At 33.5% G+C, this 23,509-nt stretch overlaps 1 protein-coding gene across 1 annotated transcript in view; it reads right to left on the reverse strand.

The window, feature by feature from the left end:
- LOC118198293 (heme-binding protein 1-like) overlaps positions 1–10,958 on the reverse strand; it is a 34,822-nt gene extending 23,864 nt beyond the window's left edge. Inside the window, exons 1-2 of the mRNA XM_035369935.2 lie at positions 10,698–10,958; positions 5,602–5,688 (exon numbers count right to left, since the gene is read on the reverse strand). Of these exons, the coding sequence (XP_035225826.1) occupies positions 5,602–5,688; positions 10,698–10,727 (117 nt within the window). The 5' untranslated portion in view covers positions 10,728–10,958. The remainder of the gene's footprint in view (positions 1–5,601; positions 5,689–10,697) is intronic.
- Between the last annotated feature and the right edge of the window lie 12,551 nt (positions 10,959–23,509).

Here is a 23,509-nt window from a genome sequence, read left to right on the forward strand (position 1 = left end):
TTTTGGCGATTTTTCTTTTGGCGAGTAATACGACTTATGGTAAACCCACTGCTGGATAAGTTATTTATGGTAGCCAATACTTTGTTGTCATTTTATTAAAAAATAATGCGTTTTATTATGCATAAATTCCGTGTTTTAAATATCATTAATGGCTTCTAAATATTAAAAATCAATTTAATTTTACACTTTTATTTGAAATAAAAATTTTATTGTTTATGATATTTTATGAAATTTTATATTGTGGATGATGACGTCACCTTAATTTAAAAGTAATTAGTTTTAATATCTATAAATTTAATCTAATGTTTTAAACATTATTTATGGCTGTTACATATTAAAGTACAGTTTAATTTTGCATTTTTTAAAAAAAAATGATTTTATTATGTATGATTATTTAAATAAATTTAATTCTAGGCGTGATGTAATCAGCTCTCTGATTGGTTATAAAATATTTGTGCATTAACGAGCTGCTGTAATCAGCTCCCTGATTGGTTACTGAAAATTTGTGCATTACCGCGGCATTTTAAAATTTAATTCATATCTTCGAATTCCTTCAAAGATGTCTGTTTCAAAGATGAATGTTGTTATTGGTAAGTACCAAGAATTATTGGTATCGGAATAAAAAAATTGTCCTCTGTACTTCAGGGAGGGGCGGTTAAAGGATCTTCGAAATCTTAAAAACAATACCTATTATTGGAGAGGCTTTTTTTTTTTTTTCAAATTTTTTTGTTATTTTTAATTTTTTTGATCCATTAATTTGGCTCTAAATTGCTTTATCTATTTATAATTTTTTTTCATTTTTTTATTCCTGCCTTTGATATTACATTTTTCAAATTTTTTTCATTGATATCTAAATTATGATTCCGATTTTTTTTGTGGTACTTATCAATAAACAACAGGTTAAATGACTCAAAAAAGTGTAAATACATATTTTTCTTTTACTTCATAATTGTATACTTCAATTTTTGTTAAAAAAAATTAATACACTATTTTCAAAAATTGCTGAGATAATTATTGTCACATATGTTTTAATGTTAATTATATTCTATATAACGTATTTTAAAGTATTTGAATTTAGTAATATTTTAATTCTTTTAAATGTTGGTATAAGGTTTTTAATTCGATATTCAATTTAAGTAATATTTTAATCTAATTAAACGTTGGCACAATGTTTTTATAGCGGTGCTTTTATTCTCTTCTTTGCTGTATGAAAGTAATCATAACCTTACTTTAGTATTTTATACTTATAGTAAATGTATTTATTTACACTTGCCTGCCATCTTAACATTTTCAACAAAAAATTAATCCATTACTTTTAACGATATTCATTTATTTATTTATTTATTTATTTTTAAGTTTCGAATATTTTACTATGCGTAAAAACAGCGTTTTTCAAGATGGCTGACGATTGTAAAAACCGCGCCAACAATTGCGCCAACGTAAATCGCCAAAAATCCGTGCAACCGTCTACCAAAGTAGCACCGTTTCCTGTTGAAGATAATCACCTACGATGCGAGCCCTGTGTGGTCTTGCGTTGTCGTCCTGCAACAGGAAAGCATTCCATATAGCCCCGGCATATGGGCGCACATAAACATCAAGGATGTCATCTCTGCAAACTTCAACATTCACGGTTACCCTTGGAAAAACATGGAGGTCTGTGCGTCCAGCCAAAGAGATGCCACCCCAAACACAGACACTGCCTCTTCCGTATGCATCTCTTTCACGGATGTTTGACGGATGATAACGGGTTGCAGATTCTCTCCATATCAAATAACGCTTGCTATCGCTTTCTCGACTAAACCTGGACTCATCCGTAAAGAGAACAGCCCTCCATAAATCAGGTGTCCAGCGGACATGTTGTCTTGCCCACTGCAAACGGTCCCTCCTATGGCGTGACGTGAAAGGCACGCAAATGGCTGGTCGCCTCGCATACAAACCACCTTCGTGAAGCCTTCTACGCACAGTTGACGTTGACACCAAACTTCCGGTGGCTGCATGAAGGGAGACTCTAAGAAGAATCGGATTAACGGTTCTATTCCTACGTGCACATAATGTTAAATATCGGTCATCGACGCTCGTCGTAGCAGTTGGCCGCCCTTGTCTGAACCTCCTGATACCGAATCTGTGGTTTGAAATTACCTCCAAAGTCTATGAACCACAGAACGACTTTCACATTTAGCCATCTGGCCACCTCTGTTTGACTTTGTGCTGCCTCAAGTCTTCCAATGGCTCTCCATCGTAGTTCTGCAGGCAAATGATGCCTGGAGGTCTTTGTAACGAATTGGCTATCTCAGATTTCTGATGTCACTATCACAGTGAAATATGTGGGCTTGCTCTCAAACATGGACTTTTATGCTCCTCGCATTCCGAGACGTATTCCGAGTGCAGTGACATTAATTTGCATATTGCAGTTTTACTCAGCTAGTCTTACTTGGCAACATATTCAAATTTTACACGGTTTGGCGTATTTTTAAGGGAGTTATCGCTATTTTTGTGATTATTTCTTAATTTATGATAACCAGTGTATATCTGAGCATAAAGTTTGCCTTCAATTGCTTCTTTGCCCACCGAAAAGATGACGTAATATTTTAGCTATATTTGTCCGTTTGGGCATTTATTCAGACTGTCATCTCTTCCTTTTTAAATAGAACTGATTAATTTAACTGCTGCATATAAAATTTGTGACTACGAACATCTACTGGTTAAATACTTAAGCCGCTTTTTTCTTATATTAAGACTTATTATTAGATTAATAATTCGTGTAAAATATCAATGAATTTTAAAATCAGTTAAAATTATGAAACGTTAGGGTGCTACTTTGGTAGACGGTTGCACGGATTTTGGCGATTTTTTGGCGATTTTTCTTTCGGCGAGTAATACAACTTATGGTAAACCCATAGCTGGATAAGTTATTTATGGTAACGGATACTTTGTTGTCATTTTATTAAAAAAATAATGCGTTTTATTATGCATAACTTCCGTGTTTTAAATATTATTTATGGCTTCTAAATATTAAAAATCAATTTAATTTTACATTTTTATTTGAAATAAAAATTTTGTTGTTTATAATATTTTATGTTGTGGATGATGTAATCAATGACGTCACCTTACTTAAAAAGTAATTGGTTTTATTAATATCTATAAATTTAATCTAATGTTTTAAACATTATTTATGGCTGTTAAATATTAAAATAAAATTTAATTTTGCATTTGTTTTAAAATGATTTTATTATGAATGATTATTTAAATAATTTTAATTCTATGCGTGATGTAATCAGCTCCTTGATTGGTTACTGAATATTTGTGCATTACCGCGCCATTTTAAAATTTTATTATTCATCTCTTCGAATTCGTCAGATTTCAAATGGAATGGATATCTCTGTTTCGAAGATAAATGTTGTTATTGGTAATTACCAAGAATTATTGGTATTGGAATAAAAAAATTGCCCTTTGAGACCTTATTTTGGCCAACCTGTCTTTCCTAATCAAAGATTTATTTATAAATTTTTAATAGCGTCAGAGGAATTTTATTTTAAATTTTTGGAGGAAACCTAGCTAACAGATGAAGATGGTTAAAAGAGCTGATTCAATTATGTTTTCGATTTTTTGTGGTACTTATCAATAAACAAGAGATTAAGTTACTCAAAAAAATGTAAGTACATATTTTTCTTTTATTTTATAATTGTATACTTCAATTTTTGTTAAAAAAATTAATACACTATTTTCAAAAATTGCTGAGATAATTATTGTCACATATGTTTTAATGTTAATTATATTTTATATAACGTATTTTAACGTATTTGAATTTAATAATATTCTAATTCTTTTAAATGTTGGTAGGACGATTTTTAATTCGATATTCAATTTCAGTAATATTTTTATCTAATTAAACGTTAGCACAATGTTTTTATAACGGTGTTTTTATTCTCTTTTTTGCCATATGAAAGTAATAAAAGCCTTACTTTAGTACTTTATACTCATAGTAAATGTATTTATTTACACTTGCCTGCCATCTTAAAAAACATTTTCAGCAAAAAATTAATCCATTACTTTTAACGACATTTATTTTTTTTTAAGTTTCGAATACTTTACTATGCGTAAAAACAACGTTTATCAAGATGGCTGACGATCGTAGAAATCGCGCCAACAATTGCGCCAACGTAAATCGCTAAAAATCCGTGCAATCGTCTACCAAAGTAGCACCAACGTTAGCATCGTGATAAATATTTTTATAGAATAAAACAATCAAAATTATTTAAATCTTCGGATTTAAACTATTTTTTCATAAGAAATCATCTTTAAACATAATACACTGACTACCAATAAGTATTTGCACACCTATGCAAATGACGATATCTGCGGTCCTAAGGTACGTCACGGACTCCGCCGGTATATATCGTGTAGAAAACAGCATCGGCTTTAGTCGCATGCAAGATGCCTCGCAGTTCGGAGCTCTCTGATTTCTAGAAAGGTATAATTATCGGGTATCACAAATGTGGCCGATCCTTAAGGGACATATCTCTAGCCATCTGAAGTACCCAAAATAGACAGTGGCCTATGTGATTAAGAGGTGGAATGTGAGAGGTGATTGTCGGAATGTGCCCCGAGTCGGCAGACCAACGAAACTGGGAGATAGAGACCGACGAGTGCTGTCCAGAGAAATTCGGAAGAACCGCACCCAACCGATGGCCCTCATCCGCGAGGAGTTTCAACAGGCATCCGGGAGTATTATTTGAAAGAATACCATCCGTAAGGAAGCATACCTGCTTGGGTTTCATGGTCGTGCTGCTGCCCATAAGCCTTTGATCACAAAGTCCAACCGCGCTGCTCGGTTAATGTGGTGCAAAGCACATCGAAATTGGACCGTAGATCAGTGGAAACGGGTTCTTTGGAGTGACGAATCAAGGTTCACCCTTTACCGTTCGGATGGCAGGGTCTGGGTCTGGCGTCTACCTGGAGAACGTCTCCTGCCAGAATGCATTGTGACAACAGTCAAGTTCGGCGGAGGTGGAATTATGGTCTGGGGATGTTTCTCCTGGTATGGGCTGGGACCCTTGGTCCCAATTCATGGTAAGCTCAACTCCGATGCCTAATGCACTATTTTGGATGACAATGTGCTTCCTACGTTGTGGCAGTTTTACGGGTTGGACCCCTGTTTTTTTTAGGACAACAATGCCAGTTGTCATGTTTGGACGTTAACCAAGGCTTGGTACGATGCCAACGGAGTTCATCGAATGGACTGGCCTGTCCAGAGTCCAGACCTGAACCCTATCGAGAATCTCTGGGACGAGTTGCATCGCCGAATTCAGGGATGCTCTACCCGTGCAAAATCGGTGAAGGAACTTCTATGTCTTCTCCAAGCCGAGTGGAAGAAAATACCGCTAGCTGTCATACAAAGACTTGTGGAAAGTATGCCCTGGAGAGTCCACGCTGTAATTACCTCTCGTGGAGGCTCTACCAACTATTGATTTTGAATAAAGTTAGTTTTTCTTTTCTATCACAGGTGTCCAAATACTTATTGGTAGTCAGAGTACTTTTAATCAGTTTCTAACCAACATACTCATCCAATCATTTCTAATCAACATATTTTATTTTTCTTACCTCATGAGTCTGCAGTACTGTGTAATCCAGACATCTAGCTCCATTTCTTTCGCAGTTCTCAGCTGACACGTTCAGTAAACACAAAGCCTACCAATGCAAACATTTATTTCAGAAAATAAATTTTAAAAAAATTGAAAGCTTTCAGATTCAGTGTTTTATTTTTGTTCATAAAATATCGTGTTCTTTGCACATAAACCATAAAATTCAATTCAACAGCAATATCGCAAAATAATTTTAAAAGAACATATCTTTAGAATCTCCCATACACAGTTCGCGCGCTGGAGATAATTTTTTTTTTTCGTACAATGTTGCCATTGTTCGCTTTGAAATCCCTGAGTTTCTTAATCAAAAAACTCATAAATGCTTTACAAAATATGAAATAGATAATAAAACAAATTCCAAATTTGGGCTTCCAGATGCCCATATTCGGGTGGAGATAGATGTACGTTATTCAAAATTGGATGGCTCTAGGTACCGTTGTTTTATCACAATGCGAGAAGCATATATACATTTATGAAGATCCTTTATTATTTAATTTCTTTAACACAGGGAGATAATATTTGGTGGCAACAATCTGAAAAGTGATTTTTACCAAGTTTTAGACGCAAAATGCCAAAACGAAATTAATAGCCCTTCTGGGATAAAATAAAGCTGTATTAAAATCAAGACAAAATGTTGTAAACATAAATATAAACAATACGGTTTCGTAAATAAATAAGTTATTTAGTTATATATTTTATACATTCAAAAACACAGAAACAAACGCAGTTCATGAAGTAAGTTGATTGACATTGAGGTGAACTTTTTGTGAAATGACATAAAAATTCAAATAAATAATCTGTAGGACGTTAAAGTACTAGTGAGGACAGACAGCCAGCATCATAGTAAGTATAAGATGCATTTAATCAAACGCAAACTGTAGCATGATAGAACACATAAGCAATATTGCCAAACAAATCACATGTAAAACGATGAAAACTTAAATGTTTCATCTTTATAAAATAAGTTGCATAGCACAGCATTTTTCTTATGAGACCTATATCAGATTGAGAAATATTTCGAGCAATGCAGCATTAAATATAGTTTTTTTTATTTTCGAGCCCTAGATGTTGCTGTCGGCAACGATTGGTATGTATCCGCTTTATAGTTGGAGAAGGAATCATTTAAATTTGGGGCAGGGTTTGAATGGCTCAGACTGCTCTGTACTGATACATCCTCTATGTCTATGGTTATGTTCTTGACAAACTGTTTTATGCACGTGCTTATAATTGGAAATTGGGTGCGCTTTTTATATATCTATTTCTCAAGTTTAAAATAACCAAGACATATAACTTTAATTTTCGTGATAACGTATGATGAAAATGCATAAACCAATCTAAATAATGTGCGCATTTGAAACACAGATGATGATTCTGAATTCTGATTTAAACATTCATTTCATTGCATAAATAATACAGGTACATATCTTCACAAGAATCAAAGCATGTCAGAAGATTCGTCTCATAAATTAATTCAAGCTAAGTGTAGTTTCATTTCTTTATTCCAAGGAGTCGAAATTTAAAATTATCAATCGTCTATTCAAAAATCATAATCACAAATTCGTACTTATAAGTGATATCCGGAGAGCCTTAGAGCATGTTCTTTCAGTATGATGTTGACTGTGCATGTTTTGTAAGTTCGCTACTATAGCTATTTTGAGATATCTTTAACCGTTACCATACTGTTTCCTTATTGCTGAGGGAGTTTTATTCATAATTTGAGGCGGTACAAATATAATAAATTTGCAAAAGTTTTTATGCGCTTTCAGTTAGTGTTTAGAGTTTACATTTAGAATTCATCTTACATATTGCTGCAAGAGTACAGGGCAATGAACAAAGTAAAACACGAAAAAGAGACAATGAGTCAAACTAGGTTATGAAACCCTGCTGTAATTAAAGGCGAACTTTTTTACCAGGTTTTAAAAATTGCATATGATGCTGGACTTAAAAAAACCCTATTATACACGAGTCTTCCGCCTTTTTTCCATCTTATAAACAATTTTTCAATGAAACATTCTGCTGAAGAAGCTATCAATGACAAAGAATAAAAGACAACTGTTAATCCAATTTATAAAATAAAGTTATTGAGCTATTTTGTGAAATACTTAAATTACAATTACATTGGTGTTTTAAAATACCGATATTATCCTCTAAACGCAGGAAGAACGACTGTACAAATAGCTTGTTATCGTAGTATCTGGAAAAATATAACTCAAGCATAAGATCACATCTCAGTAGTCTGTGACTAAAAGGTGTTACGAAATCTAAACACAGTACTAACTCTAACATACTACGCTAAGAAATTCAAACATTACTTGCTTATAACATTATAAAATTACAAAATAATTTTAAAGACATTTAAAAGAGCTTTTATGGTTAAACGAATAAAATTATTCAGGAAATGATGTGTACAATATTATGCTCCATCTAATCTTGACAGTTTAATAAGTACTATGCATGAATATTTATCTCGTGGAGCAAGTTGAGTATATTTTAAACTTACGGATTAGATTAGATCTAAGAGTGAAGCCCCGATCCACAGGGCGAAATCAATGTTTAGCCATAAAGATTATATTAGAATCTACAGTCGACTCTCATAAAGAGAAAATTTTATCAGCCATTTGCTGTTCACTATACTACATTTGACAGCGCAAATGTGATGCCAGCAAAAATTGAAATTTTCATCTAAAGCAAGTAAAAATTAAAATCTTCTTCTTCAAGGTTTTCCATTTTTAAGTACAATATGCTAAAACATTAAAACCATTAAGATCCAGAAAATTTTGAAAGTCAAATTAGCAAACTGATTATTTGCAAATTGCATTTTAAAATAATTTTAAAGAATATGTTAATGTTTTTGGAATTAAAAAAAGAGTCTTAAACTCTAAAATTCTTCGTGAAATATTTGAAAACCTGGAAGGATATCTATAAATTATTTCTCTCATATTAAATCCTTAGATAATTTGAATCCTAATTCAATCCATAATTTATGAAACTTTTATCTAATTTAATTTTAGAGCAAAAAATGACATTTTCAAATTTTGATTTGAAGAATATAATCACGTGATCCTATTCACAGCAGTTAAGGTATTACAGCAAGATTTCAATTAATTAATGATAAGTAGGAAAGTTACTAATTTCAATAAAGAATGGGAGCTATCCTACTTTTAGAAGTTGCCATAGTAAAGGATTAATATTTAAGAGAAAGTGGATCGAACGCAAATTCAATATAAATCCTCATTATATCAATTACAGTGGGTGTTTACACATTTTTAGAATGATTTCGATAAAGATTTTCTAGCAGTATCTTATTATTTGAAATAAGAAATATCGTCTGCTAATGTTAAAGTTATTCTTCTTTCAAAATGTCGCATGTAAACAAGCTGTGGATTGAAGGATATGTTTTTGAGCTTTCCAAAAGTATTCCTACTCCATAATTCTAAAACCTTGTGAAATGCATGGTATTAAATTTTGAAGTACAAAATAAGCAATATTTTATTGATCAGAAAGAGAAAAGCCTTCAGTCATTACTTCTATATAGAAATAAAAAATAAAAACGAATACCCGAAAAAGGTACGTACTGTTTTTATGTTTATTAAGTGAAATCGTTGGTAACAAGAGAAAATTCGCCAACGCAACAATTGCAAAGTCTTTAAATACATATGTAGCAAAAATAAATAAAATAATAAACTACGATTTACAACTTTAAAAAGCTAAAAAACATAATTTTCACCAGCTTTTGCCACGGCATGTGACTCACATGACTGCAAACTATCTAGCAGGATATAAATGAAAATACTTCGTGACCTTTGTTAAAGCATTGGTTTACGTAAAGTGACTGAAACAAAAAGAGGTCTATTTACTATCAAAAAGATGAAAAAAATGTACAACCCTGCTTCAGAAAACCCAAAAAAAAGCTTTGGTAGAGGACTTATGATTGTCGAAGTATTCTCTCACAATGGGAAATTAGAAATAAGAAGATTGTAAAAAATGTTAAAGTTAACTTGATATAGTTCTACTTCATCACGACAAAGCAACAAGTCACACTTCAAAAATTAGCACTGCGTTCCTTGGAGAAATGAAGACTCAAACAAGTATTGCATTATACCCTATCCAAGTACTCCTGTGAAGTCCCCTGACATTTCAGCATCGGACTCTCTTGAAAAGAACTCTTTCTAAACGCAAATCACCACGACTGATGGACTCCGGAAAGTCGTGGAAGAGGAATGGAAATCAATAAACCTGGAAATTTTGCGGAAAACCCTTCTATCATGGAAATCGCGATGCAGACTTATAGTTCAGAATAAATGCTATCAGATTGAACGCTTAAAAAAGTGTTGTTTGCATTTTAAATACTAATTAAAAGGCTTCAAAATCGTTCTAAAATTGTCTAAATACCATCTGTACAGTGAAATTTTTGTTGTATATATATCGTAATTTTTAAGATGCACCAATAAACTCTGCTACAACGCCTTTGCACATAAGTTGTTAATAACAACTTGCGAATATTATAAGAAATAAATTTTTATTCGAATTTTATTCTAATACTGCCTCACAAACGGAAGAATATGCATATCAGAAAGCAAAAATCGTATAAAATTAAAGCACTTGAGGACGCAAGATTTGTAGATGATAAAATCAGGAGTTACTTCTTCAAACACAATAAAAAATAGCTCTGTATGATTTTTTTTTCATTTCAGTACCTGCAACATACTAATTAAAAAGCATGGTAATGGAAGAATAATATTCCATGTTTCAAATTAAATTTTAAAAAAATTTGGTCGATTTTTTACTTGGTATTATTGTGTACTTAATTTATGCCTACATCTTTCCTACCTTTAAATTATAATAGCTCAAGTCGTATGTTACGCTGATGATATCAACCAGTAGTTCTCAAATGCACAATTCTCCATTTCTCGACTTCAAGTCAAAGTTATTTCACATTTCAACTTAAATAAAAGAAGTTCTGCTGAATAATATTTTAGTTACTTCCTTTAGTTCTTAATTAAATCAAAAAGTATTAAATAATACACACAACACAATACAATAAAATACACTTACGATTAAAGCAGTCACGAGCAAAATATTCATACCGGAAATTTAAAATCACGTCTTCTGAGTAAGCTAGCGTTGATTTTTTTGAAGCGCAGTTGGAAGATCTTTTCGATAAGTTTTGATCAAGCTGAAGGTCAGTTTTTACAACGATAACTAGAGTTCAAAAGATCGCTTGAGATTCCACTTGAGATTTTTCGAAGAGTTATTATATAGCTCACACGCGGACATTACACCAAACTTTGTGTGTAAACAAAGTACGAGTACATGAAAGTTACAACTCAACGGCTGCAACAGCCCAAACCGGATTATTGGGGAAAACAAAATATAATAAGGAATTTATTACCTAACTTCCCTATAACTTCCGAGATGATAAATCGTTCTGGAAAGAAGACGAGACTTTTCTCGGAATTCGTAAGAATAGCAATTTTGCGAAATAAAATATTCAAATGCGTATTTTTTATGCCTTTGTATCTCGCAATATGCACAGAAAATATATTTATGAGCGGTTATTTTTGTATTTGAAATACAAGTATCATACTAAATCTCATAAATTGTAAGTACATTATTTTTATTGTTTTTTTTTAACCAATGGCGGGCCCTCAGCCGACTTCGGCTTGTCCACTACTAAGGCCAGAATTGTGGTCACTTTATTATGGAAACACTTAATAGGTGAGCCACTTTTGCCTCCTGATCAGGCACTATTCCGTTTGTTAATCATTTAGGTTATTATTATTGTTGCCGAAATTATTTAATAAGGAATTTTGTGTGACCTAAAATTGTCTTACTATTTTGACAATATCATTCAGTTTATTGCTCTGGAATCCGAATCTTCTCTATCTTAGATACTAATTATTTTAACTCTAATTTAACTGTTTTCATTTTTCATTATGTAGCCTTATTTTCTCTAGCGGTCATTCCTTATATTTCCCTAAAGTTGTATCTGTGACTTAGTTAGAAATCTTAACATAGCTACCAACGTTGAAATACGAAAAATTGGGATGTGTCATCATGCTGCTTGATAACATGACTTCAAAAGACTCTTCAAATCAGTCGTAACACAGTTTTGTGGTAAAATATATTAAATTAATATATAATTAATTATTCTAAGTTTGTTTATTTTATTTTACACTTTTCGACTAATTTCATTTCGTTTTGCAATTTCTTAAAATTTTGTATTGATGAAAATCCAAGCAGAAATGCTTTATATGCGATAGGAATAAAATTATAATTAATGTGTCGATCATTTGGATAAGCTTAGTAATATAGCATTTAAGGATTTAAAGCAAAATTAAATACTGAAATTTACCGATTAAGCATTAGTTAATTTTCAGAAAATCCTTTACAAATTTCTACAGTGACTTAAAAGCAGATTCAGGTCGAATAAAAATTGGTCAAAACCAGGTCTGGAACCAGAGCCACTGCAACCACTGCGGCCCCACCGGGCAATAGAATTTAGGGACGGCGAAATTATTAAAATTTAGGAATTGGTGGCAAAATCTGAGAGATGCAGAATTTGCAACCAGCAGCAAATAGCTTAACGCCGGCGTTGATCAAAATGCACTGAAAAATTACTCAAAAAAATGGAATTCAACGCCTTTCCGTAGATGTGTTTCAACAGAACAATATTCGTCCACATAACAAATGTTTAAAACTTCTCAACGTGCCAAAGACTGATTTTTCTTGGCCTGCCCATTCATTAGATGTGCTGCCATTTGAGCATGTCTAAGATTTCATGCACAAGCAACTCGCCTGTGACATTTGCACCACAGCTAACAAGAATCAACTTTGCCTTGGTTAGAAGTAATACGGAATGCTAATCCTCAGATACAGATTCAAAATCTATTTGACTCAATGGCACGACGACGCCCACCAACGGCAGAGTAGTAAAGTCGCTGAACACTGGTAGTTGCAAATAAAATAATTATAAACATTGTTTAAAAACACAAGTCAACAGCTTTTTAATCTCCGAAGCGATATTAGATTTTCTTTTAGTTAATTGAATATAAAGTCGTAAGAGTAGGTTTACCATACGTCCTGGTTTTTTAGCGTTGACCGAAGGGTGTTTTTTTTTTTTTTTTTTTTTGAGACCTATATGTTCGATATCGAACTTTTAAAATTCGCTCAACCGGCCTTGGACCAAGCACTGACTTCGATTATGACGGAAGCATAGCTACCAGTATCACCACAACGTTTTACTTAAGTCATTTGGGCAACACAACAGGGGCAATGTAAAACGTTATATTGTTTACGTGTATGAAGTAAACTCACTAACACGGTTTTGATCATTTTATCTCTATTCTTTTTCATTCTTTTTTTTTTTTTTTTTTTTTTTGTCTCATTATAGCAATGGGCAAAAAAAAAAAATGTGTGTTTAATGTTAACCTCCAACAGGAATACAAAGTTTTGAAATAATGTAATGACAGTAACAATGAACGTGTTTATTGCACACTATGTACTGGAGAATTTTCTGTTGCACGTAAAGGAAATAGTGATATTGAAGACCATGTGAAAACAGCTAAACATAGGATTATTGCTGTTAATGCTACTGCTTCACATAAGAGATTATTTTTTTTTTTATAAAGCCAAAGATAGTAATAGCAATAACAGTGATCTGGAGTGTGCTGCTAAAGAAGCTACATTTTCATACCACACTGCTAGACGCGAAATCGGTTTCAAAACATCAGACTACGCATCTAAATTGGTTAAAAAAGTTATATGACCAAAAATTTTCATCTACTAGAACAAAAACCTATGCAATTATTGTTAAAGTTATTTCGCCATTTATATTTGATAATATATTGCGTTCATTGGAAAATATTAATTATGTAACAGTAACGATGGATAGCTCAAACAGAACTGAAGTAAAACGTGTTCCAGTTGTTGTAAGATATTTCAACTTGCAGGAGGGAATTCAAGTTAAGCTTTCAAATTTCGATGAAGTCTCAGGTAAAACTGCTCAGATTTTGACTCAGTACCTTTTGCAGCTCTTGAAAAAAATACAAGCTTGAAGAAACGTTAGTTTGTTATACTACCGATAACACTAACAATAATTTTGGGGGTGTAAAACGAAAAGGAAATGAAAATGCGTTCAGAAAAGCTCAAAATGATTTAGATAAACTTATTTTAGGAATTGGTTGTTCAGCCCATATTGTACATAATTCAATAAAAACATTTCAATAAACTCTACCGCTGGACATAGTTATCGTCATAAAATTTTATAAATATATTCACATATATGCAATAAGAGTAACGAAACTTAAAGAGTTTTGTGAATTTGTGGAAACAGATTACAAAAACGTATTATAACAGCACAAGTTTCTTAGTTTGTTAAAATTCATTTCATTTTTGATGGCCTAAAATCATGCTTTCTATCTTGTGACAAATGCCCAAAATTATTATTGAATTTTTTAAAAATCCAGAAATTGAACTGTTTTTGAAATTTTTATATGGTACTCTACAGTTATTTAATAATGTAGTTCTGCAGACATATTCTGAATTAATTTGTTAACTTCAGGGGAAAAAAACACAAATTTATATCATCTTCTGCCAAAGAATAGCTATGCGCTCTAAAAGAAAATACTGATTTTCAAGAATAAAAGTTCTGAAGCGTAGACCATTTTTTTAATTCCAGTACTCAATACTTAGAGTTGTGGAGAACTAGTTTTAATAAAGTTTGTAAGTTTCAATGGATAAATTTACGAACTGAAATTGCCTGGCGTCTTACGGTAAGAGCAGCGTTATCTTTCTCTAGGTTATTATGTGTTCCTTAGAATGAAATATGGAATCCAGACTGAATCCAACTATTTGATACTGTTACATTAAGAAACTGTACGATAGAAAATAATAATGTCGGAGTCAATCCTCTGACTGAATTGGTATATCCAAAAGATGACGAAACACATTTCTGCTGGTATTAGACTTGATTCTTCATTTTGAGGCACTATAATTCCTTTTTAGTTATTGCAGCTTGAAGTTTGATTGTAGTATTTTTGAGCAGTTAAGGAAAATTAATAAATATAAGTATCATCCGCATAGATACGGACTGTTACAACTGCAATAGATAAAGACTAAAAAGTGTCAACTCAGTAAAGTCATTATGGGACATCAACTCAAAATTATAGTGAATAAAAAATTGTCACCGCTTTTCAATCTGAAATTTCAGACTACACTTAATAAACAGTTTTCTAATCATAGAAGTGGGTAATTTAACGCTTTAACCACAAGAACAGCCTGGACCAAAAATAAAGGAAATAAAATTACTTAGCAAACATTAGCGAGCTTACAAAATGCCTATCATGTCAAACTTTCTCGACTACAAAAATGCTTGAACTTTTTTTTTTTTTAAATTTTATACCCGTTTTTCCCTGACCCCATAACTGGCATGATGAGAAGACCTCGTTTAACGCTATTTCGTGATTGATCAGAAAACGTGATTCGTCGGACCAGGCGACTTCTTCTATTGTCCAATGCCCCTGTTCCTTAGTCTACCGCTGGCACTGTTGGCTATGATGTGCCATCAGTACAGAGACGCGATTCGGGTGCCGTCTGCATAAACCCATGCGCAGAATGTACGTACGCTGGTCACCATGTTGAGACACATCGTCTGTCTTGCCACTGTTGCAGCCATTCGGTCATAGCGAACCATGGTCATAGTCTCCGCTTTCCTCTGGAATCAATGCGTCGTGGCCAACGAGCCGCTCACCGGTAACTCGTTCTTTCACTATTCATACACTACTTACAATTACTACTACTCTCAATGGCTGCACGTGAGCAGCCCACCAAATGCGTCCGCTTCTGAAGTCGATGTTCCCAGTCACTGACCCATAACGGTTTGATTTTTATCGCGATCTGATAAATCAGATGCTTTTAACTTATTCAAGCGCGACGTTATCAGTTTGGATGAAATACTGCCGTTGACGGCGCATGACTTTGTAGAATCGTAGCATGTTGGATCCGAAGAACAGCAGCAATGAGAAGACGAAGAAAAAAGAGGGTAACCGTTTGTTACCATAAAAGGATACTGCAGCAATACTGAAGCGACAGTCGATCTTGAATGAAGGTGTCAATGAGAATTATTCTGGAGCATGCAGAGTAGCAAGTCAGTGAGGACGGCACACGGAGAAAGCTTAGCTATTGGGCATTAGATGATCTTAAGGCTATCATTCGAGCACGTTCGGACAGTGTCATGTGAATTTGCGAGTCAGTGAATAGGCTTTATTCAGGGAGCCTAATGAATGGTTATCACTAGTCATGTGAACGTGATGATATAATCTCTTCTCGGAATCATCTTCACGTTCATTTTCTAAGATTTTCAAAACAAATTTGGATAAAACCTAAAATGTAGTTAAGATAAAATAAAATGAGATATGTACACTATTTACATATTTCCATTTGAAACACTAAAATTCCATTCTCACTTCAGAGACTTTAAATAGTCTAGTAAAATCTAGGTGATAAACTTATCCTCTCCCAATAAGTGAGCCTCAAAGTCTTAATAGCTTGTCGTTTTCTAAATCATCTACTAAAAGGTTTCAGAGTGGTTAACTGTGGGACAGTTCCCAGCTCCCAGGAAGAAATTATCATTGAGATGTCTAAGTGTCTGTTTTATTCTGGGGATTCTGAGGTTCCAATGAAGAATGTCCGTGTTGACGAGATAATAATGGAAGTTTGTAATTATTCATAACGTTCGGCTCTGAAGTATTTTTAAAGTGTTTATATTACCAGGGGTAATTGCTGCCCATGCTGGAGAGGCTGGTAACCGAGACATAGATATACCTCTTACATTTTAGACTGAAGCTGAAGTAACTTCAAGCAGCGGATTACAGACTGTGAATTATTTAATTCACCTTGCTGCAGATATACAAAGTACAATCAGTCCAGATGAGTCTTTGATTGAGTATTACACCAAGATAATTAACTGCGCACACTTTTGGGACGTTTCCGTTGAATATCTTCAAATTCAGCTGCCTACAGATTCAGTGTCTACAGTCTTGCTTTGTAATTTTCGAGATGCGTATTTTGGGATCGCAGACTTAACTGTAGTTGTGATTTCGTCTGCATAGCATGCAAAGAAAGAATTAATATCAGCTCTTGGTTTCGGGAAATCGTGAACATAAAACAGATACAGGATCGGTCTTGTAACTTTTTCATGTTCATTATTTCCCGATGCAGGTCATCGATAGATACCGATACAAGTCGTCAATCGAGAGATACAGGTCGTTCATAAAGAAGGAGGCAGGACTGCAATCATTGTTTAAATGAAGATTTTAATTTTATAGCTGATTGGATTGAAGATACGTTGGTGGCTATTTCTTTTAAATTGAGTGAGGATATATTGGGACTGGTCTCGGTTTATTTCTCGCCCTACGAAAATTTAAATGGTGATCTTTTTGAATTAGAAAAATCTATTAAGAGATACAAAAGACATGTAATTGTCGGAGATTTTTAATTCAGAACATTTTAATTGGGGAGGGGTCTCATTTTAATTGGGATCGCGGTTACATTTTAAATGATTTTATAACATTTTAAATGATTTTATTGCATACAATAACTTAGTTTTATGTTATTAATTCTCCTCCGACGCTTTCCTCATATAATGTTGACGGTTTCAAGGATGTGGCACTTGCTTCCACGAAAATTGACATAAAAGATTATCTATTTAATGTTTTAAACTGCGAGACTCTTAGTGATGACAAATGCATTTTATTGAGAGGAAATAATGGTAATGAAGTAATCGTTCAGAGATATGGATAGTCTAGAAATAAAAATAGATTGGATCGCTTTTGTAAAAAGATGAGAAAGGATATTCAAATGTTGAGATTACTTATAAAGAAAAAGGAAATACACAATGTGGCTCTGGAGTTGGAAAAAGTGAAGACTGAATTTACAGATAAAAATTTGAAAATTAAGAAGACAAAAAGCAGGAAAATTTCTTGCAACTTTCTTCTTCCCTCAACTGGAAAAAAGGAAAAGGATAGTAAGATCCCTTATAAAAAGCCCCTAGATAGATAATATTCAAATAGAGAATAAAGTACAGAGAGAGATATTAAGGTAACTATATATAAAAGATTGAATAAAAAAGCGAAGAAAGAAAGAAAATATAGATGTTTCCTCGGGAGCGCAGTATATTACGATAAATTTTTTAAATTATCATCTGGAAAGCTAAAGAAAAGAATTTTTCATAAAAGGTCCAGAAGCGAAGAAGAAGAAGATTTGGAAAAATCTCGGAACGGTTTAATAAAGGATGTTTTCTACATAAATGATGATAATGATTACTTTGACATGACTGATATAAAAGATGTAAAATTAGAAGATTATTATTGCGCTTCGGGAAGACAATTCTCGAAGCAAGAGCTCCAGAAAAACTAGAAGTGCGCCAGGTACAGATGAAATTACAGCCGCTATCGTGAAAAGTCTGTTTGATTTTCATTTTGATTTCATGATTCTTTTACGAAATAAAAGTTTTAAATGTCATATTTTTACTAAAAGTTGGGAGACTGGGGAAGTGGCCCTAATTTCGAAAGGAGATGAAAAGTATAGACCTATTCGTTTGTTAAAAGTTCTTGCCAAAGGTTCTAGACAAGGTATGTACAAAAACACTTTTCCGTTATGTATTGACCTCAGAAATTATGTCAAAAAGGCAATATGGATTTGCATCGGACAGCTCCGTTAATGATACATCATATGATTTTGTAAATTATATTCGAGGAAAGACAAAATTATTTCATGTGGCAGCTGTTTCCTTTGACATTAAAAAAGCTTTTGATTCAATGAACTGGAGTATAGTTTTAAAAATTTCATTAAAATTGAGGGTCCCTACTGACATTTTTAAACTTTTACAAAACTATTTTGCAAAAAAGAAAAGTGTCGTTCTCTAAAGAAGGTAAGGCAGGTGCTAAATCCTATGAGCGGTTGCCTATGAGCGGTGCGAATAGCTAAGAGGCTATTCACACCACCTACGTTCACGCATGCGCACAACCAGCCCCGGTACCAGCATTTTACGCCAATTTCCGGAAGGCAGGCGGTAGCGAAAGCGAAGGTTGTTAACCCTAACTCAGTAATAGAAAGGGTTGTTAATAGTTCACGAGCAAGAGAATAATTTGCAAGTAATAATTATCAGTTACAAAAACGAGGTCAATCTATATGCATGATAATGTTATAATGTTCAGGAAACGATTAGATAAAATAGGGATTTAATGATGGTTCCAATTGCAGGCGAGGACGTGTAATTAGTTAAAAATATCTTTAATGTATTGACAAAAAGGTTACAGAACTTCTTTTATTTAACAGAGGAATTTTTATGCAAACTTAGACCCTAGTCATATAGCATAGTACTGTCAGAATTTATTATTCAATAAGAGATATTTATTATTATAAGAAAACTTACTGAAAATTATAATATTCTTATATATTCATCACTTTTTCAGTATCCACACATGTTTATAGGGTTGAAATGCCATATTTCAAAATCAAAGTTATTTATGAAATAAAATCTTATAAATCATTAAATCATTTAAGTGTGCAAATTTTTAAATCTAAATCTCTTCCGTCTTTCAAATTACATCCCACTATTTATTTAAATTTAATTTATTAATGTGTTTGTACTAATAGTTCTTTGAAATACTTTGTGTCCTGAAAATGCCAAGTATTTCCATAAAAAAATGAACAGGCATACAAAATTTTTAATAACCAGTATTATATGGTTAATTAATTGTTCATTAATCGCTTTTAAATTATTTCATGCCTAAATTTTCTATACAGAAATCCTCTGTCTGATTAATATTGTCTTTTCTCAGACAAAAATTTTTAAAGAGGAATGAATTATAGTCTTGATTGTGCAAAACACACCTTTGAAGCTAAATGTATTCTAAGTACAAAAAATGTAAACAAGATTTTGTCCCTCCCCCAATCAGTCATTTAAACTATTCCAACCGTTCAGGAAAACGATAAACATTGTGAACATAAAAATCTGCTCTTTTTTTTTTATATGTACTTTAATAAAAGGAAATGTGTTTCTTCTTTTTATATATATAAGAAAAGGAACCCATTTTCCTTTCTAATCTTTTGAAAGTCGCCAACGCTTAAGAGATGATAAACTACGCCAAGAGAGTAACCCTTTTTTTTTTTAAAAAAGGAGGCCGATTGGGTTCAAATGACGGATCCTCCAACTCAATGCGCATGCGTGGTTAATGTTGGTGCGAATAGCTCAAGCGGCTAATCGTACCACTGGTGCGAATAGCATCGGCCGAATCCATTACGGATCTCACAATTCAATGCGCATGCGTGGTAAATGGTGGTGCGAATAGCATCGGCCGTTATCCTCAAGTATCATGCAGCGCTCCGCTGTTTTGCAGTTTTGTTATCGATGAATATTACTTAGTAAGCAGCTCCCCTACCTTAAAGAAATGTGCTTTTATGACGACTACTTAATGCTTGTTGTGTCAGAATGCTCTGTGGGGAAGCTGGAGAAGAAATTTAAAGATGCTGTAAATAAACTGATAGTTAGAGAAAGGAACAGAGATAAGAATTCAAGTTTAAAAAGATCAAGTTTTTATTTTTCCCCAATGGTGGTAAAAACGTAAAGAAAACCCCGTTTTTTTATAATGAAAATAAAATTGAACAAATTTAAGGAATTTGAAATTTTGGGGTTATTTTTCAATAATATACTACCTTTTGCTGAACATTTTAGATGTGTACATAGAAAAAGTGATTCTGCAATTCTATAAGAGAAGCTTCTTAAGTGAGATTCTAACTCGCAAGAGCACCACATTACGGAAGATCTTTAATAATGTGATTCTGCAAATTATATTCTACGGTACTGGTGCTCTAGGAACTCGAGCATCGGAAGTGCGATGGGTTAGAACAAAATTAGATTCCATCCAAAGACGCTAACTGCTGACCATTTTATAATTGCTCCAACGGAGGTGGCATGCGTGTTAACTAGCATCCCCCCTCTCACTATGGTACGGTTTTTACTACAAAAAAAAAAAAAAAAAAAAAAAAAAAATTCATGATTGGAAGATTGAATATATACATGATTAAGAACTATGTCATTACTAGCTGCGCTTTTAAAATACTAGATGTGAATTTAATTCAGCCCAAGAATAAAATCTCAGTGGAATATTATTAGACTGAGCCAAAACAGAACGAGCTTGACATTTACACTGATGGGTCTGGGACTGGAGAGAAATTAGGAGTTGCTCTTATAGTCTATTATCATGATATTGAAATAGACAATGAAAACTTTTAATTGAAAGGGTGTAACTGTATTTTTCAAGTGGAAACCAAATTGTAATTCTATTTTTCATTTTTAATGCATTGCAGTGGGTACATAGATAACCTATGATAGGAAAATTATTATATATTCTGATTATCTCTTGGTTTTACAAAGCCTCTTCACCCGGACCAACCAATAATTCAAACAACCAAAGAACTATAAACAAGCCTTCTTAAGACTTAATTAGACTTAACTGGATTAGAGCACATGTTGGGTACTTAGGCAATGAGAGGGCGGATGGTCCTTGCTAAAAGCGGCTTTGGAGACTAATTCTTCAAAAGCGGAAATACCGGGTTCAAGAAGAAAGACCATACAAATTATGTTAAATAATGTATATAAGAATTGGGATATGCTATGGCTCTATAAAAAGAAAACACTTTCTGCATAATTTTAATATGACCTACTGAGAGCCAAAACACTTAAGTAAAATAAATACTAAACCTATCTCAGGCATGGATGTTAATCAAATTATAATCAGCCATGGAAGATTTCCCCATTATTTAATAAGTTTGGGCTTCAAGTTAATGGTAAATGCAAGTTAGGCAATGTGATTGGAGATGCTTGTTATTTTGTCGAAGAGTGTGCTATCACTTGAGGTACAAAGGAGCAGAGAAGGACTTTAAAACATTAAATTGCAATTGACCAAGTTGTGTTTACTAGGAAGCCAAACCCTTCCATTAGGTTTGCCAGTAGGGTCTGCGACGTCGATGGAGCCAGCGAGAAAGTTGGATGATTTTCGGTCATTGGTCTGGATCTATTCGGACGCCAAATGGTAGATCTAGTGTGTTTTGCACGTATAATATGATTATTAGATCTACTTAAAGTTCGTACCTGGTGACTTCTCGCACAAACGTGAAGATGAACACAACAGGGAAAGAGTGTAAACGAGCCTTTATTTATCACAAATTGTACAACAGAAGGCACGGACGTAAGTGCTTACACAAAACACCGACCACTTGCGGTGAGAACAATAAATTTAAATATAGAGATGTAGTGCTAGACTACACAATTCAATTTAATCTAACAGGTTGATTCAGAAATCTACACCGGTGATGTTCTAACTAGATGTCCAGAACGCGTAGCCGCTACTAAGATTGAAATCTGGAGAACAAAATAATAAACATGTGCTTCACTAACGAAATCACGCTTTGTCTAATCTTTTCGTTTCAATAGTTTAAATACTCTCGTTCATCTACTTTATTTACCATCTGCCGAGGGTTGGTTGGCGTTTTTCGGCACAAAACCCATAGGGGTTATATTGCGCCTAAACAAAAGGTTGTGTAATTTGAAAACTTAAAATAATAAAGACAAGAAATACATATACCATTCAGTACATATTCACAAATAGAAATTTAAGACAAAGTTACATAATAAAGTTTAATGAAACCTGCAATAAAATCGTTGTGAAAACTAAGATATGAAAGACCATGAAATACAAATAGAAAACTCTATAGTAAAAGGATAAATTTTGATAATGCTAGAGTTCATTGGTTGGCGTTTTTTGGCACAAAACCCATAAGGTTTATATTGCTCCTAAACAAAAGGTTGTGTATTTTGAAAACTTATAATAAAGACAAAATATACATGTACCATTCAGTACATACTCACAAATAGAAATTTAAGACAAAGTTACATATAGGTATAATATACATTTTTATATTTTTAAAAGTTTTACGACGTTATTTGAATGCCCTGAATTCAATTTGTGTTTCCGAAGGTCTAACTGGAATCTAGTATGTGTTGAATGTGCCAATTGATGAGGCTGTAAAAGCTGTCACTGATACTCTTGTTCAAGCAGCTATAATCTCTGTTTCCATATCATCAGGCAGCGCGTCATTTTTGGATTACGCGTCCGACAGTGGATGCAAGAGCATGACTTAAAAATACATTCAACGCATACTGGTTCAGTTTCACCCATCAATAGGTACCTGTGTGTTAGCCTTCTATGATCGATCTTTAGTCAGGTCAGAAGAACCTGCTTCTTTCGGTTTAGGACACATTTCCAATGTTCTATTTTAGGTTTTATATTTCGTAATTTATTGGTTAACTGCGCATCCCAAAGCTTCTGCCATTTCATCAAAATTTTCCTCCCAATCAGAGTGTTAATTCTGAATAGGGAACGGGTCGACTGGATGTACTACTGGCGTATTTTGCAGCGATATTCGCCAATTCGTTCCCTTTTATAGCAAAATGACTTGGTACCCAGCAGTAAAGGATACGGTAACCTTTGGCCTTGAAGCTAATATTGAGCTTCAACATGTCTACGATTAACGGATTTCTGTTATTCACATACGATTCGAGAGCTTTTAGCACAGTGAGTATGTGTAAATAAGGAATTTTTCCCTGTGTTGTTTACCTATGAAAGATAGAGCTAAGAGTAAAGCAACGATCTCCGCAGTAAAGATGGTAAAAGCGAGATGAAGTTTTCTTCCCTCAGTAGTATTCTCGCAAACGAAGGCAGAGCCGACGTGATCCTGGGACTTAGATCCATTTGTATATACTGCAACATAGTCATGGAAAGCCTGTCTGTGAGTATGTTCAT

The sequence above is a fragment of the Stegodyphus dumicola genome, chromosome 7 (genome assembly GCF_044657685.1).
Source record: "Stegodyphus dumicola isolate Sdum_Otavi_A_Nest chromosome 7, ASM4465768v1".
Lineage (NCBI taxonomy): Eukaryota > Metazoa > Arthropoda > Arachnida > Araneae > Eresidae > Stegodyphus > Stegodyphus dumicola.